Source organism: Lemur catta, chromosome 13 (assembly GCF_020740605.2).
Source record: "Lemur catta isolate mLemCat1 chromosome 13, mLemCat1.pri, whole genome shotgun sequence".
Taxonomy (NCBI): domain Eukaryota; kingdom Metazoa; phylum Chordata; class Mammalia; order Primates; family Lemuridae; genus Lemur; species Lemur catta.
Window position 1 is genome coordinate 39967813 of NC_059140.1, and position 18749 is coordinate 39986561.

Consider the following 18749-nt stretch of genomic DNA (forward strand, 5'->3'; position numbering starts at 1 on the left):
CGGAAATAAGATGTCCATGAGCACCCTCTCTAAAATGCTTTTTGTACACACACACACAATCATTCTTTACCCATTCACATTTTTTCAATGTAAGTATTGATAACTGATGAGGTACACAATATAACATTTTGTTAATTTCAAAATATTAAGTGGACACAAAGGTTTTTGTTACATGATACCTCATATGATGCCTAAGTCAGGGCTTTTAGTGTGCCCATCTGCAGAATAGTGTTTGTTGTACCCAATAGATAAGTTTTTATCCCTCACCCCCTCCGACTCTCCCCTCTTCTTAATTTTTAATTACCTTTACATCTCTTTGTGCCTGTGTGTACCCACTGTTTAGCTACCACTTATGAGAACATGTGGTGTTTGTTTTTCCATTCCTGAGATACTTCACTTAGGATAATGGTCTCCAGTTCCATCCAAGTTGCTGCAAAAGACATTATTTCATTCCTTTCTATGGATGAGTAGTACTCCATGGTGTAAGCACACACACATACACACACACACACACACACACACATTTTCTCTGTCCACTCATGAATTGATGGGCACTTAGGTTGATTCCACAACTTTGCACTTGTGAACTGTGCTGTGATAAACATTCGAGTGCAGGTGTCTTTTGGATAAAATGACTTCTTTTCTTTTAGGTAGATACTCAATAGTGGGATTATGGGATCGAATGGTAAGTCTACATTTATTTCTTTGAGGAATCTCCATACTGTTTTCCATGGAGGTTGTACTAATTTGCAGTCCCACCAATAGCACATAAGCATTCCTATCTCTCTGGATACATGCCAACATATACTGTTTTTTGACTTTTTGATAATGGCCATTTTGACAGGGGTAAGGTGGTACCTCATTATGGTTTTAATTTGTGTTTTCCTGATGATTAGTAATGTTGAGCAGTTTTTCATATTTTTTGGCTATTTGGCTATCTTTTGAAAAACTTCTGTTTGTGTCTTTTGCCCATTTTTTGACGAGGTTTTTTTCTTGTTGATTTCTTTGACCTTATATTTTCTTCACTATAATTACTGGCAACTGACAGGATATTATCAGTGTAGTGACTGCTCTCCCCTACTCCACGAAACATCAGCTCCATGAAGGAGAAACTTTCTCTGCCTTGTCTACAGCTGTGTCCCAAGCTCCTGGATCAGTGCCTGGCACACAGTAGGTGCTCAACAAATATTTTGAGAATGGGAGGGAGAGTCGTGGGTCTAAGATAAATCGAGTGACCAGTGCCTTCATACCACTTTTATAACTTGGACTCTTTCTTACCAACCTCCTTTGCTCTTCCTTTTCCAATTTCTACATAACAAAAGATACCTAAGGAGCTATGTTCCAAGTTTTTCTGAATGGAACGGTCATGTATGATATAATCCTACTTGAATACTCAATTATTTTTACCTCTACAAGTTAATTATAGCATTGCTTTAGCAATTCTAATTCATTAACGTTCAAAAAAAAAGTTGCCCTCAAGGCTGAAATTTGGCAAATAAATGTTCACCTTAGAGTTTATAATAAGCAGGTTTTGGAACTCTTGGAATTTCTCCTCAACTTGTGCCAATGCCATGACTAAGAGATTTTGGCTAGAAATAAAATAGGAGTTTCTTGATTTGCAGTGCTACATCATTAAGGTATTGGAAACAACTTCAACACTGACACCAAGTTGTTCAATTTCCACTTTTGGTGACACCTTTAATTTGGAGTAAAAGAAAACCAGGACAATAAGGAGACTTCAGGAAATTTCCTAAGAATACTTTATAAATAACTTAACCACTACTGACTTATTTATATGCCATTTATATGAAGGTATTAAGACATTTTTATCTTTAATATCTAATATTTGTTACCTTGAGGATAACAATGCACAATCCTCAGTCTATTCACTCACATTGAATAACCCCAAACTATTTTAAAATACAGATGATCCACAGAAGATCCAGTTAAATAAACATTACAATGGCTAACTTTTATGCTGTAATTTCTTACACAAGTGTAACAATACATCGATAATGGTAATACTCTCCTGTATCTTTATTTTAGAAGAAAAAGTACCCCATATTTTTGTTATTGGTACTTTGGTTTTAAAGAAAATAATAAGACTGACAAACCAGTAAAATAAGAATAGTTTAAATTTTAGTGTGTGAGGCATAGTTACACAACTTGTGACAGCGATTCATCCTCCCTTTAAAGTAAAAACATTCCTGCAGTGTATTTTTAATAGTGAGACCACAATTTAGGAGTTTTAATCAGGTTTATTAATATTCTTTAACATTCACTGTCTCTATAGGAAATGGAAGAAAAAGATAAAAGTCCATCTTTTAACTCAATGAAACACCAAGGTCTGACGCAATAGATATGAAATTGTTTCAATACAGTGAAGGTGAAAATTAAACAAAAATTAAAGAGCATGGTGACTTATAGAAACATGCAGCCTTCACTATTTATCAAATGTGAGGAAATCAAAAACACGAAAATGAAAGCAGAGGTGAGGCAGAAGGAGTGCCAGCCCATGTTAACAGGAAGGGACCTCAACGTCACCCCCTCCATACCCTCCTTAATTTAAAGAGGTTGGTTCACATCCAATTGAAGATGGGATCATCGTGGCCAGGTAAGAAGGCTGCTCTCACCGGCTAGGCAACCAAACAGGCAATGATGAGTGAACCAAACAGAATTTACTTGGTGAAAGCTTTTCTCAAATTTTCTAGGTGGAAGATCTCCTCAAAGAAATCAACAAAATCAGCAACAGGATTCCAGAAGAGAAAACAGACACGACTGATCTTACCTTAAGTGGTTATTTTAAACTGGCTCTACGATACCATCTTTCCATCTCTTCCCATGCTGTTGTTTATTATCAGTGTTTCGCATACTTCAACATCCAAATATATTCTCAGATGTGTATCTTGCTTATTACCACTAAAAAGATACTCCCTCTGAGACACACAATGGGTCTGACCCAGCGCAGAGCAACCCTCAGCGTCGCCACTCTTTCAAGCCAGGCATGTTGTCTGCTCATTTCTGTACACATCCAAGTCTCAATCTCATTTTCCTTGAATATTTTCTCTTCAACCACACAAAATTCATTCCCGCCTCCTACCCAGAAAAGTGCCACGCTTGAATGAAAATAGTAATTATATTTGTACTTCTTATTTCAACTTAGACAAGAAAGAAGAAGAAAGTGGGCTTTTTTCCCAAAAACCACTCTATCTTGAGGTCTCACATCTTAGTTTTATTCATGGAAAGTGCTCACAAGCTCCAGTGTCCCACAAACCATCCCTCTCCCCTAGGGGAGAAAAAAATGGGATGAATAGAGTCACTGCATGAGAGTGGTTTTTAGAAAAGTACACGACAAAACCTGGGTAGCAATATTTAAATTTTATAGCAGATTCCTCAGGTGAATTTTCCATTGCTGCTGGAAGGGAACAGCCTGATGTGGCAGCAGTGACCTCAACACAGAGTAGGTCACACTACTTTGCTAAAGGACAGCAAGGGAGAGCGTGCAGGAGAGGGAAGATGAAAGAGCCACAAGTAATTTCACACAGGCACAAAAACATTAACCATTAATAACCTGCAAAATGGCACTAAGAATGGAAGTATAGACTTGCCTTATTTATTTCCCTCTCCATTATGAAGGCAAGGGAAACTGCCACATCCGAGAGCTTAAGCTAGCTGACAGAGTTGCCCAATGCCTGCATTCCACAGCACTACTAAACGAGAGACAACCTTCCCAGTCTCCATGGTCACACCTTCTACATTCCACTCCTGAAAGTAATCTGCAAGAGCAACCCTTCATAGCAAAGATATTCAAAGTCAGCCCATATTTTTGACACAAATGTGGATACATTGAGGATTTTTGCACCAGGCCCGCTGACAGACACAAATGTTCAAACGAATGATTCCAACCAAATTTTCTGAAATGCCATGGCTTTTCAAAGGGAAATTACAATTGAAATGGAAAACATGAGATCAATCCAATCTATAGGCAGTCAGTAAAGGAGCCCATGTAAAGGGGTAGTGTTTAATTTCTTGATTCTTTAGCTTGGTGGCACTCAATCAGGCGTGATTTTCTCTGATGGGAATCATTGGCAATGTCAGAAGACATTTGTAACTGTCACAATGGGGGAAAGGGGATACAGTGAGTGGAGGCCAGGGAGGCTGCTAAAGATTCTGCAATGCCCAGGACAGACCTCAGCAACAAAGAATTATCTGGCCCCAAATGTCAACAGTGCCGAGGTTGAGAAACTTTGCTTTAGCTAAATGCAAGTAAATCATTAGGGGTCCAAGATGACTAAAAGTCTTAGGGTTAATAACTTCCTTGATGTTTCTACACATATTGTATTTCGTGCACACTAACATATCAGATGGTAAACATTATTCTGGTTCAATGGCTCTTTTCACTGTCAAGATATCTCGCCTCTTTCTTGGGGTTTTGTTTTGAGATTGGATTTTTTTTTTTATTCCCAAATAAACTTTTAGTTTTGAGTTTCAGTGATTTGAACATACCCACATTCAACACCAGCCATTTTTTGGGAGACATAAACTTTTGAGTTCATTTTTTTTTTTTGTAACATGGTTTTATGAAGAACAGAAAGAATAGAGAAAATATGTTTCTTGGTTTTTTTTTGAGCCAGAGTCTCACTTTGTTGCCTGGACTAAAGTGCTGTGGCATCAGCCTAGCTCACAGCAACCTCAAACTCCTGGGCTCAAGCAATCCTCCTGCCTCAGCCTCCCAAGTAGCTGGGAGTACAAGCACGCGCCACCATGCCCGGCTAATTTTTTTTCCTACATATTTGTAGTTGTCCAGATAATTTCTTTCTATTTTTTTTTTAGTAGAGACAGGGACTTGCTCTTGCTCAGGCTGGTTTCGAACTCCTGAGCTCAAACAATCCACCCGCCTCAGCCTCCCAGAGTGCTAGGATTACAGGCGTGAGTCACCGCACCCGGCCGAGAAAATACATTTCTTTATAAAATAAAAGTCAAGTGAGAAAAGCCTATCTCTAGAAGATCAGTTACTGCCCTCCTAAAGAAAAAACAAGTACGTGAATGTTTCAAGCAAAGCATCAAATATATTTCTATCAAATATATTTCTAAATCATCTAAACATCTCTCTCCATATCACCATTGCTCAGGGGATATATTCCATGTTTTTCCCACAGGTCCATATGCAAAGGGTAAATCCATTGCCTTGGCTTCAAAGCTAGTTAAATACACGTGGTAGCTGAGGTGACTTGGATAAAAGGTATAGCTAAAGCAGAGAGTGAGGAGTATTGGAAGGACCCACTTCAACCCACACACCTGAACTGAATAAGCCAAAGGAAACCAGCACTCCTGATCACAGCCCACTTGGCCAAGATGACTGTCTTCTTAAGGAACTCATCCACAGGCTGACCAGTAACTTGTGATATCTATAGCCTGGAACAAAAAGCTGATCTAATCCATTTAGTTTCCTCTTTCGGAACCTCAATTAAGAGACACCAAAGAAATTCTTCTGTTGGAAATGGGGCAGAAAAAAGTAATTACATGGAATACAGCTGCCATGTTTATGGATGAACAGTAGATTAATGGGAAAGTCCTCTGGTATTAACAAATCCTAAAAATAAAGCACTTCTCAATCTGACTTAGCTTGAAAGCATCTCTGTACCGTGCTACTAAAAAAGTGTTTACTGTATGTAAAATTGATGAAATCTGACAAAGGTGTTTGGATTGGACCAGTGTTAATTTCCTGGTTTTGATACTGTGCTTATATATAGTTACACAAGATGGTATACTGCTGAAAACTGGGTTAAGAATAGCAGAGGACATCTTTGTATTGTTTTTTGCAACTTCCTATAAATTTATATTTATTTCAAAGGAAAAAGTTTTTTTTTTTTAAAGTATAGGCCAAGTGCAGTGGTTCATGCCTATAATCCCAGTGCTTTGGGAGGCTGAGGCAGGAGGATCGCTTGAGACCAGAGGTTTGAGACCAGCCTAGGCAACATAGTGAGATCCCATCCCTACAAAAAAATTTAAAAATTAGCCACAGGTGGCAGTGCGTGCCTATAATCCTAACTTTAGGGAGGGTGAGGTGGGAGGATCACTTAAACCCCAGAGTTCGAGATTACAGCGAGCTATGATGACAACACTGCATTCCAGCCTGGGCAACAGAGCGAGACCTTGTCTCAGAACAATTTAAAAAAAGCAAGTATTAACTAAAACATTTACCTATCTGTATTAGTTTCCTATGGCTGCCATAACAAAGTACCAAAAACTGAGTGGCTTAAAACAACAAAGATTTATTGTCCCACACCTTTTGAGCCATGCTCCCTATGAAACCTATAGGGGAATCTTCTTGCCTCTTCCTAGCTTATGATGAGTTTGCCAGAAACCTCTGGTATTCTCTGGCTTGCAGATGCACCACTTTAATCCCTTCTTCACATGGCATTCTTCCAGTATATCTGTCTTCACATGGCCATGTTTTTGTAAGGACATGGGTCATAGTAGATCAGAGGCCCACTTTACCCCAGTATGACCTCATCTTAACTAATTACATCATCTGCCTATTCCCAAATAAGGTCACATTCTGAGGTACTGGGGTTTAAGACTTTAATATATCTTTTTTGGGGGGAACACAATTTAACCTATAATACTAAAACATAAAAAAACCCAATATTAGAAGTCCAATGCGCTATCCATTGCGCCAACAAACATATGAAAAAATGCTCAACATCTCTAATCATCAGGGAAATGCAAATCAAAACCACAATAAGATATCACTTAACCCCAGTGAGAATGGCCTTTATCAAAAAGTCCCGTAACAATAAATGTTGGCGCGGATGCGGAGAGACAGGAACACTAATACACTGCTGGTGGGACTGCAAACTAGTGCAACCTCTGTGGAAAGCAATATGGAGATACCTTAAACAGATTCAAGTAGACCTACCATTTGATCCAGCAATCCCATTATTGGCATCTACCCGAAAGAACAAAGGACATTCTATAACAAAGACATCTGTACCTGAATGTTTACAGCAGCACAATTCACAATTGCAAAGATGTGGAAACAACCCAAGTGCCCATCAATACATGAGTGGATTAAGAAAATGTGGTATATGTATACCATGGTATACTATTCAGCTATAAGAAATAATGGTGATATAGCACCTCTTATATTTTCCTGGATAGAGCTGGAACCCATTCTACTAAGTGAAGTATCCCAAGAATGGAAAAATAAGCACCGCATGTACTCACCATCAAACTGGTTTCACTGATCATCACCTAAGAGCACATTCAGGAATAATCGGGTGTTGGGCAGATGTGGGAGGGGAGGGGCTGGGTGTATACATACATAATGAGCGCAATGCGCACCATCTAGGGGATGGACGCGCTTGAAGCTCAACGGGGGTGGGAGGGCAGGGAGGAAAGGGCAAGGGCAATATATGCAACTTAAACTTTTGTACCCCCATAATATGCTGAAATAAAAAAAAATAAAACCCAATATTAGAACCTATTATTTTTCACAATGGAAATCTTGTTTGTTCATTCCTTAAAAAAATCTTTGATCTCCATCTCCTATATGTATCAGCCACCATGTTAGATGCTATGAACACAAAATTACCAGTGTAAAGAATCTGGCTCAGATCACTGGTTTTTCTTCTAGAAGTGTCAAAAACCAAGTCTTCTAAAAAACTCCTTCAAACATGCATGGTAAGGAGTCGAATGAAGCATGATGGTAACTTCAAACCAATTGGGCTTAGTCCAATTCTGTAGCTGGGGTCACTTTTATGCTCCTACATCCAATTGAAAGTGCTTGGTGTTCTGTATTTGGAAAACCATCCTATTTAATATACCGGAAGTACATTTCATTTTAGTTTCTAGAGATAAATCTAAACGAGATAGAATTTCTGATGCTTGAAATAGAAATACTTGGAAAGATCTTTGGATTTAAAAATAAAATACATTTGTGCTTTCATCTAATCATACAATCAAAAAATTGAATAAAACCTCCAGTGGCCAACAACAACAAACCACTACAATTCAAGCATTCCAAATATGCAGGGAGTTTGAGATCAAAGGCTAATTTCGTTTAAAATGCAGGCAATTGATCCAAGAAATGATAATTTAAAATTGAAGCAATAAACTATCTAAGAATAACTAAAGACAGAGTATTTTCATTTCTCAGGAAATGCTAAAACAAACAACATAAGCACTCTCTAGTAAGTGGAAACTAAACAATGGGCACACATTAGCACAAAAGAGTAAAGATCATTGGAATCCAAGAAGGGGAGATGTTGGTAGGGGGTGAGGGGTAAAGACTGCAGGTACAATGAATGCTATTCTGATGACACCTGACTTAAGCATTATACAAGGTACCCACACAACAAAAACATTTGTACCCCCTTAATATTTTGAAATAAAAAAATTAATTTACAAAATGGATTTACACAGAAAATTTTAGTTCACTAAATATTTGTGAAGTTGGGGGGAAAAAACAGAATTCTATTTCAGTTAATGGGAGCAGATTTGAGATCTAAAATGAGAAAGGAATCCAAATTCTAAAGTGAGAGAGCAAAAAACAATCTGCAGCTTTTCCTAACTGTCTCTCGGCAGCTCCACATCGAAGATTCAATATCTGCTGCCTTAGGGAGAGATTAGGGAGATTTTTCTCCCAGAGGAATTAATGAGGAAGGAAAACTTCAACAGGTTCTTGCTCTGTAACCAGGGAGATTTTGTCATTAAATTGAATGCAGAAACCATGTGATGGGTCTTGTGAGAACCAGATTCTAGTGCAGTTTTGTCTTTGAAAACCTTATAGAAGTCACTCTTGGATGCTCTTTGCCGTCTATGAGATGGGGTGATGGTCACGGTGAATGTACCTGTCTCAGCAGGGTGCTGCAAAGATTCCATGGAGTACTATGTACAAAATAAAAGTAACGACCCCCCCCACCCACCACCCCCATGCTATTTACAGACTGCTTACCATGTGCCAGGCACATACTAATATGTTAAATAAACACATTAATCTAAATGCTTTTTTTAAAAAAAAAAAAGACAATACTTTCAATACAAACTTTTAATATTCACAGATGCTATTTTTAAGTCATTTTCATATAAATATTTTATTAAACTGAATGCTTCCTCCTAGAAAGACTTCAAAAACCAAATTTCTTTAATTTTATTCCTTAAATAACAAATATCTGACTCATTATATTATCAGAAAACAATTTAATTATATATATAAATATATTTATATATACAAAAAATAGAATTTTTTACCTAACCAAATTTGAGACCAACAAAATTATCAGGCCAACTGCCTCATGATAGATGTAAAATAGAGTCAACTTGGTAAGAAGGAATTAATATTTGCGACCAGTTGCTCTAGAAAATTTATATATATTCTATATTTCGAAAGAAAACTATAAAAACTTTTCTTTCCTTCTCTCCTACACAGATATTTTCCAATAAGAAACACTCTCCAACCAACTTATCCCTACCAAAATTCTGATGGGATTTTCATGCCTCCTACAAACCCAGAAATTTGGGTAACTGCTAACTCTAATTACTCATGCCTTTCACATCTGTAAACACATGAATGGCCAAACAGAAGTTTCCTGCATGTACTATAAACAGTATGAATATCCCAAAGATAATGCAGTTTGTTTTTACACTCCAATTATTAGCTGTCTTAAACTTCAGCATTTTGTGAAGTTAATTTTTTTTAACTGACTCCTATCACCAGTATTGATTTTTAAGGAATTCTAACATTTTGAAAATTATCCATCATTTGTATGTAATTATAAATTATTTCCACAGACACAGTCCCACATTATTACTGCTGTCTCCAGTGTCTGGACCCATCGGAATAGCTACATAATGACAGCATGATGTATTTTTTGTACACAAAATCCTGAATTTAGAGCTACAAATAATCTCAAGGACCATCACCATCATTTCATGGATACTACTACTGCGGCAAAGAGGAAGACAGCGATCTGTCCAACATCACACAGGACTTTGGTAAGAAACTTGTTATATAAAGAAAAAAATACATAAAGCAAAAGAGCTAGCAGGCCTTAATATTTTGCAAGTACACTTAGGATCTGTGTGCTGGGTGAGGGTAATGCATAAGCATGAAGCAGCAGAATCCTAACGTCTGGTGAACATCTGGCAGTCTGGGGAGCCATTTGGTCAGCCAGCAAACAAGGTACACAGGACTGAGCTTCAGGAATAATGTGACCATAAACAAATGCAACTTGTGGAAGAAGTAAGCCAAGAAAGAGGAAACAAAGTTTGAGGGCACAAAAATCAAAACAAACAAAAAAAAGAAAAGAAAAGCCTCCAGACAGAAGGGAAACAGAGAAAGAACTACAGATATAAGGAAGACATCACTAAAACCACTTTTCTTGAGCATAAAATCCATAACCTAATTTCAATAATAATTGCTGATACAAAAACCTGCCTGTGCCCACATTTTTACATTTCAAAGACAAAGAAATCTAGTCTTGACAATAATTTATTACTTACCAAACCTGCTATTGGTGTGGACAGTCTATTGATCTTCTTAATGACACCAGGTTTAAGCTTATTAATCAAACTGAAAGTAAATAAAGAAAAAACATATGCAATTACAAGAGTGCCAATATCAGTTCAGTGGTTCTTTTAGCATTCAAAAATCACATCTATCACTCTTCCATCCCCTAATATGTTGTTCAGAGCCAACAGCCCAAGGGAAAGCAAACCACCAAGAAAACAAGTCAAGAAACAAAGACCAGTGCTGCGCACAATTGTGAGTGGTCCTCCCTAGACCATATAGGCACACCTCTATATCCAAAGCCCCGTCCCTTAAATCAGTTTCACCCTTATCAAAGAAAGGTAATATTTGGTTCTATTTAAATAGTCAGTTTAAGAATCTTTTCATCTTTATGTAGTTCACTTAGCCCTAAGAACACTTTTTCCTACTAATAATTTTCATTGATTTTTTTTTTCTCAAACTAATTCTGCTTTTAGAACATAGCTTCAAAACCATATTAATTTGCCACATTTAAAAGGTGAAGTATCTGTCTCTAGGACTGTGAATAAATAAATAAAGTAGGGCTCATCCAAATAATCAACTAGTTTTTATTGGTAATTCATTCAAGCCCATGACTGACTGCTTTGTTACTATAGCAGAATGACTGGGTGAAAATTAAATTAAATGTACTAAACCTCCCAAAATTAGCTAACAGTTACTTCAGAATCTCATACTAAACAAGTTTAATATGACAGATACTGCAAAGATATCTATAATACATCTCCATACTTTAAAACACTAAAAGATAAACTCAGCTTTGACAGCTGCAACTTGGAGTACAATTTCGGTTCTAAACCTGGACTTTATGAATTCTGTATTTTTGTTGTTCGCTGACACTGTGCTGGGTCATGTAGAAATTTAATACTACAACAATACTTTTCTATTAATACTAGCTTGGTTAATCATTAATCACTGTCAGAAAACAATATCTTGAAACAGTGATCTTTCTATTCAATGATCCATCTACAAATGGAAATTCTTTATTCTGTAACAGACCTCCAAAAAGAAAGCAAATAAAGGAGAAATAAACATTCTTAATTTACTGGTCTCCTCTTCACAATGGGCAACAGAAAAAAAAAATCCGAAGCTTGTGGAATGTCACTCCCTCGACATTCCAGAGATTAATATACACACTTGAGCATGCTAAAAATAAAAAAGACAAAAGTCTCTATTTAATAACCTCAGAATGTTGTTCAACAGGATTCAAAACTACAAAACAGTGGCTTATGAAGATTTAGTCTGGCTAACAAAAGATGTTTTTCTGTTTTCATAGTTTCTTCACACAAAGATCGTTAGATAACATAGGTCATAAAACCATTCCCTCTACTTTAAGCACTTCCTATAACTATTACTCTGTGATTTGTAATTTCTGATTTGTTCACTGAAAGCCATGTAGGAAGGAAGGCTTTCTCCCTTCATGTCCACATTATTTTTCTTTAATCACTAGCTGAGGAGCCAGAAAAGAATTGAGCAGGTCTGTAGGAAATAATAATTCTATTATTTTCAAATTAATTCTTCTCGTTGCTCCCTATTAACCAGGTATTTCTGTATGTCTGCTACTGGTGGCATTCTTGCAATGCATGCAAGAACTAAAAATTGCAGCATTATTTCACAGGAACACAATTCTGGCATACTATAAATCAAGAAATTATTTGCAGTTCTTGACCACTAGCTTGGCAGTGGCTTTTTTACTGTAACTTGTATTTTAAAATGTAATCTTTCAGTGACATAAATTAGAGGCCAATATGAGCTGGGACAATATATAAAATACCAGGAAAGCCTGGCACCAGTTGTCCTACTAGAGGAAGAGTGTCATAAATTCCTGCTCCACCTATTTGAGTCACTGGTGACTTTGGCCAGGTCATTCAGTTTACCTGTTTATATCACTTACCATTTCTGCATTACAGGCTTAGTAATATCAAGAGTATTTTTTAAAATATAGTTTCTGGAATGAGTAATAACATAACCTACTCTCAATTAAAGTCAGCCAAGAGAAGGGATATAGATAAAGGAAATAACATAGATAAATGATGTCTTCCAATAACAAGTAAATTGACTCCTCCCTCATCAGAAGCTTCCAAAACTATTACTTAGAAGCAACATATACACAAGGGATGAGCATTCCTTCTCCACTCCTAAACCTTCTAGTACATATGCAAACACAGAAATAGCCACAGGGAAAAAACAATACTCTGGATAACGCACAGACTACCCTCTAAAAAGCTGAGTCACTAGAGAAAAATGTTGTTGTATTTTGTTAATTGTTACAACAGTCATTGGTTCTAAGCATGAGAATACAGAGAAACGCATATATAGTTTTGGGAAATGTTGAGTATCTAATCAAATTATGAATCAAGTATAATTATTTTCATATACAATTAATGGAAAAACTTTTAGGATATTTCTTCTACGGAGAAAAAATAGGCTTTATAAAACTAAATTTCTGTGAAATTTAAGTATATAAAGGAATAGGGGCATAGTTTTATGTCAAATCAAATACAAGTGCCATCTATGGAAATGCTCTCTTTTACAAATACAACTTCTTTGTATAATAAGTGCCCTTCAATAACACACGTGGAATTCCTAAAGGTAACACTGACTTCAAGTCAGTGGTTCTATTCGAAAATCAGGTAACAGGATAACCTTCTGAATGCCTTTATGCACTAGGATCTAGAATCAGTCAAGGGACCATTTTATCTATTAATACCTGTATCCCCATGTTCCATCCCTCTAACCCTAGATAGAATTATACCTCTACTTCCCCAAGCCTTCCCTTAGGCTAGGGCATAAACCTGGTTACATGTTTGGTTAGCACATCAGAGGCTTGCTCTTGTGGTAAGATTACAACCAGAACAGAAAGCACCTAGTAATCTGACACCTCCCACGGTAGAGCACTCACACAATGACCCTGCAACTCCTTTCGTTCTCCCTCAGCTCATCCTTTGCTATTGTTTGAAAAAATTCATCTATTGAAATCCTAACCCTGAAAATGATGGTATTAGGAGGTGGGACCCTTTGGGAGGTGATTAGTGATTAGGTAATGAGGGCTGAACCTTCATGAATGGGATCAGGTCCCTTATAAAAGAGGCCCCATAGAGCAGCCTTGCCCCTTCACCATGTGAGGTTACAGTGTATGAAGGCATCTTTCTTGAAGGAAGTAGGCCCTCACCAGATGCCCATCAGCTTACACCTTGATCTTGAACTTCCCAGCCTCCAGAACTGTGAAAAATAAATTTCTGTTGTTTATAAGCTACTCAGTTTACGATATTTTGTTACAGCAGCCCAAACTGACTAAAACATCTCTCAAGTTGTCTATTTTCTTTTCCTTTTTCCTCCCCACCCCTGTGTCTCAAACATATTGTCCACTCCCTCCAAAAGCATTGAGTTACACAAGGACAGAGGCTAGAAAGTTGGCTCTGTTCAAAAGCCTTGTCATCAGTGAATGTGACCTGACTTTAAATATAACTCAGAGGTGACACTGAGAAAACTGTGCACAAAGCTCAATGTGGTGTCTAGCTCAGCTATGGAAGGTTTAAATGAGAGCTAGAATTTGATGCTCTACTGTCCATCAGTCTCCAGAAACTAGTTCCAAACACCAAATCTTGTTTTTCCCTTTATCCGAAAGCTTTTCAGCCAAGGTACAAAATTTATGGACACCTTTGGAGTTCTTATTTCCAAAGATTTTCAAAATGAACAGGAGAGACTGACATCAAAGAGCATATCAATATACTGAACTTTTTAACCTATGAATTATTTTATTAGTCATACACATACACATTTCTAATATCCTTCTGTCAACCACATTTTCTAAATATATATTCCCACATTATCAAACTTTTACTATTAGTAACTAAATTGTTTTTTGAGACAGAGTCTCACTCTGTCACCCAGGCTAGAGTCCCATGGAATCATCATAGCTCACAGCAATCTCACACTCCTGGGCTCAGGCATCCTCTTGCCTCAGCCTTTGGAGTAGCTGGGACTATAGGCACATGTCTCCATGCCCAGCTAATTTTTTTTTTTTACTATTTTTAGTAGAGACAGGGTCTCACTCTTGCTCAGTCTAGTCTTGAACTCCTGACCTCAGGGGATGCTCCCGCCTCAGTCTCCCAGACTGCCAGGATTAAAGGCGTGAGCCACCACACCCAACCAGTAATTCCATTTTTTTAAAGATATAATAAAGGTATCACATTTTATTTACAAATTAAAGAGCAATGATTTTTATTTTACCCACTATATGGTGTTAATGCATTTGCCTACTTTTCTTCTAAACTCAAATTCTGCTCATTAAACATCTGAATGCTTACTAAAGACAGCACTGTGCTGGGATCAGCAGTGCAGTGATAAGCATATGAAAAAGATGCTCCACATCAGACAGTGCAGCTGCTAGGGGCAAAGACCATCTCTCATTCCAGACAGCATCTCCTAGCACGTACTGAGGTACCTGGCATTTAGTAGGTGCTTTAAAAGTATTTGCTAAAATCTCCTAAATTTTAATGCAGAAATTTCTCTGTGAATGATTCAAAATCTCCATCTTCTTTATAGAAATAAGTCTGGAAAAAATTTACCTTTGATTTTGATCAAATAGATGTTGTTTTATGCTCTGATAACACCTCCTCTCTAGTATTTTTTCTATTGCCAGATAAGTCAGGCCTTAATATTCTCTCCTAACCGTCAAAGTTGATCAAAAGGGTAAGCTATCAGATAAATCAATTTGGACTGGTTACCTTAAGTAAATGCCTCATAAAGATTTTTAAGTTAATGACTTCTACCTAAAATTCATAAGCTGTAATATTGTATAATAAAACCACATTGAGTGGGTAAGTGATCACATTTCCCTGGGTAAAATAATCAGCATACATAATTTAAAATTTAAAAGTTTAAAAGTATTTATAAATATTTATGACCACTTTATTATTTTCAAAGCTTGATAATAAAATTAATGTTTAATTTCTGGAATTCCTATGGTAGTAATTTTAAATCCTGAATTACCTACCACATACATAAAAAGTTAACAATAAATGCTAAGATGGGAAAGTGTGTGGAAGAGTAACATGTCAGTGCCAATGTAATGTACAGTCCTCATCTTATTATGACAGGAGTTTCTTTTTAGCCTCACTGTTACATTTGAAGCATCCTGAAGTGAGTCAAGAAAAGCTTGAACAGTCTAACAGCAGATTCTTCTTATTTTGAAGAACCTCAACAATGATAGCACCAATGGATTTTACTTAGTAACAGGAAATTTTCAAACATCACATCAAAAAAAAGGGCACTTAGACACAGAACTTATACCCTTCACAACATTAACTGGATCACAGACCTAATGTAAAACCCAAAACTATAAAACTCCTAAAAGATAACATAGGAAACAATCTAGATGATCTTGGGTTTACAATGACTTTTTAGCTACGACACCAAAGGCACAATCCATGAAAAAAAAGAACTGATAAACTGAATTTCAGTGAAATTAAAAATTTCTGCTTTGCGAAAGACACTGTCAAGAGAATGAAAAGATAAGCCATAGACTGAGAGAAAATATTTGCAAAAGACATACCTTATAAAGAACTGTTATCCATTATATACAAAGAACTCTGAAAACTCAACAATAAGAAAGAATGATTTTTAAAATTGGCCAAAGACCTTAACAGACACCTCACCAAGGAAGCTATGCAGATGAAAGATAAGCATATGAAAAAGATGCTCCACATCGTATGTTATCAGGGAAACACAAATTAAAGCAACAATGAGATACTACTACACACCTATCAGAATGGCCAAAATTCAGAACAGTAAGGATGTGGAACAATAGGCACTCTCATTCATTGCTGGTGGGAATGCAAAATGATACGGTCACTTTGAAAGAGAGTTCAATAGTTTCTCTCTAAACATACTAACTAAAACATACTCTTTACTATACAATCTAGCAATCATGCTCTTTGGTATTTACCCAAAGAAACTGAAAACTTATGTTTACATAAATACTTGCAAATGGATGTCTATAGCAGTTTTACTTATAATTACCAGAACTTGGAAGCAACCAAGACGTTCATCATTAGATGAATGGATAAACTGAGCTACACCCAGACAATGGAATACTAGTGCTAAAAAGACATGAGCTATCAAGCCATGAAAAGACATAAGAGAAACGTAAATGCATACTGCTAAGTGAAAGAAGCCAATCTGAAAAGGCTACATACTGTATGATTCCAACTTTATGACACTCTGAAAAAGACAAAACTATGGAGAGAGTAAAAAGATCAGTGGTTGCCAGGGTTTAGGTTGGAGGGAGAGATGGCAGGGTTTAGGACAGAGGCAGACCACAGAAGATTTTTAGGGTAATGAAACTATTCTGTTTGATACTACAATGGTAGATTCATGTCACTTTACATTTGTCCAAACTCACAGAATGTAGGATACCAAGAAGGAACCCTAATGTGAACTGTGGACTCTGGGTGATAACAATGTGTCAACGTAGGTTCATCAATGATAACAAATGTACCTTTCTGGTGGGGGATGTTGATAATGGGGGAGGCTGTGCATGAGTAGGGGCAGGGGTGACATAGGATAACTGTACCTTCCTCTCAATTTTTCTGTGACCCAAAAATTGCTCTTAAAAAAAAAAGTCTCCAAAACAAAAACAAACAACAACAAAAAGCAAAAGGCATCTAACAGGGGGACTGTGGGTTCCTGTCCTGGTTCTGCCATTTAACTATTAAGTAATATTACTAAATTCTTCTCAACCCCTTTGTGTAAATGAGAATCATATGTAGTTCTCTCTCTGTGATTTTAAACCTCAATTTTGAGGCCACAGTGTAAAAAAAAAAAAAAAAAAGAATTGCAAAACTTGAAATGAGTCTGTAGAGAGAGGCTACCATAACAAAAGTGAATTTTTAAGTTGATGTTTGCCAAGCTGACCTTCAACTTGATATACTGCTTTAAAATAAATGGCGTTTTTGCTATACGCAGATATTACATTACAGGCAAAATGGACTGTGGAAGTTAAAAAGAGGGCACACAGATGCCAACCATAAAATGCTGCTATGAAGAGAAAGAAGTTTAAAATTTTTGAATTATCTTTATGAGCTTGAACTCTTGCGTCTTTGTTTGCCTACTGCTAGGTTATCAAGTAACATGGAAACTTCAACGTTTATATTACTTGAAGTGAAGAAAAACAGTTTTCACTACTTAAATTTCAAAAGGCTGTAATAATGGGTCCCTGTCAATAGACAGTGCTGGCATGCTAGAGCACTGTATGTAAGCAACCGTCCTCCTCAGGAAATTCAAAACCACAATACATGTTGGCGTGGATGCGGAGAGACAGGAACACTAATACACTGCTGGTGGGACTGCAACTAGTGCAACCTCTGTGGAAAGCAATATTGAGATACCTGAAACAGATACAAGTAGACCTACCATTCGATCCAGCAATCCCATTATTGGGCATCTACCCAAAAGAACAAAAGTCATTCTATAAAAAAGACACCTGCACCTGAACATTTATAGCAGCGCAATTCACAATTGCAAAGATGTGGAAACAACCCAAATGCCCATCAATTCATGAGTGGATTAGTAAAATGTGGTATATGTATACCATGGAGTATTACTCAGCTATAAGAAATAATGGTGATACAGAATCTCTTTTGTTCTCCTGGATAGAGTTGGAACCCATTCTATTAAATGAAGTATTCCAAGAATGGAAAAATAAGCACCACATGTACTCACCATCAAATTGGCTTCCCTGATCATCACCTAAGTGCACATTTGGGAATAACACCAATTGGGTATCGGACAGAGGTGGGGGATGGGGGGAGGGGATGGGTGTATAACTACATGATAAGTGCAATGCGCACTGTCTGGGGAATAAACACGCTTGAAGCTCTGACTTAGGGGGATGGGGGGGCATGGGCAATATATATAACCTGAACTTTTGTACCCCCATAATAAGCTGGAAAAAAAAAAAGTAAATTGCTTTAACAAATAAAAAAAAAAATGAAAAAAAAAAAAGAAAGCCTTCCCCATTACATGAAAGCCTCTGGGCTCCACGAGAAGCTCTGGTGAGAAGCCCCAGGGGCTACTGATGTGTGGAAGTCTCCAACTCTAACAAAAAGATAGAGCTCTCTTGGCTAGAATGACAAGTGCAAAGTTCTCTCTTCCCCAATGCCTTAAAACAATCGTCTGAGTCTGCTATAGTAAACAG

At 37.1% G+C, this 18749-nt stretch overlaps 1 protein-coding gene across 11 annotated transcripts in view; it reads right to left on the reverse strand.

Annotated features, from left to right (window-relative positions):
- The window catches only part of LMO7 (LIM domain 7), a 195444-nt gene that overhangs the window by 105471 nt on the left and 71224 nt on the right, over positions 1–18749 (reverse strand). For all 11 annotated transcript variants that reach the window (XM_045567643.1, XM_045567637.1, XM_045567642.1 and 8 more), the window contains exon 3: positions 10507–10576. In XM_045567643.1, coding sequence (XP_045423599.1) covers positions 10507–10576 — 70 coding nt within the window. The remainder of the gene's footprint in view (positions 1–10506; positions 10577–18749) is intronic.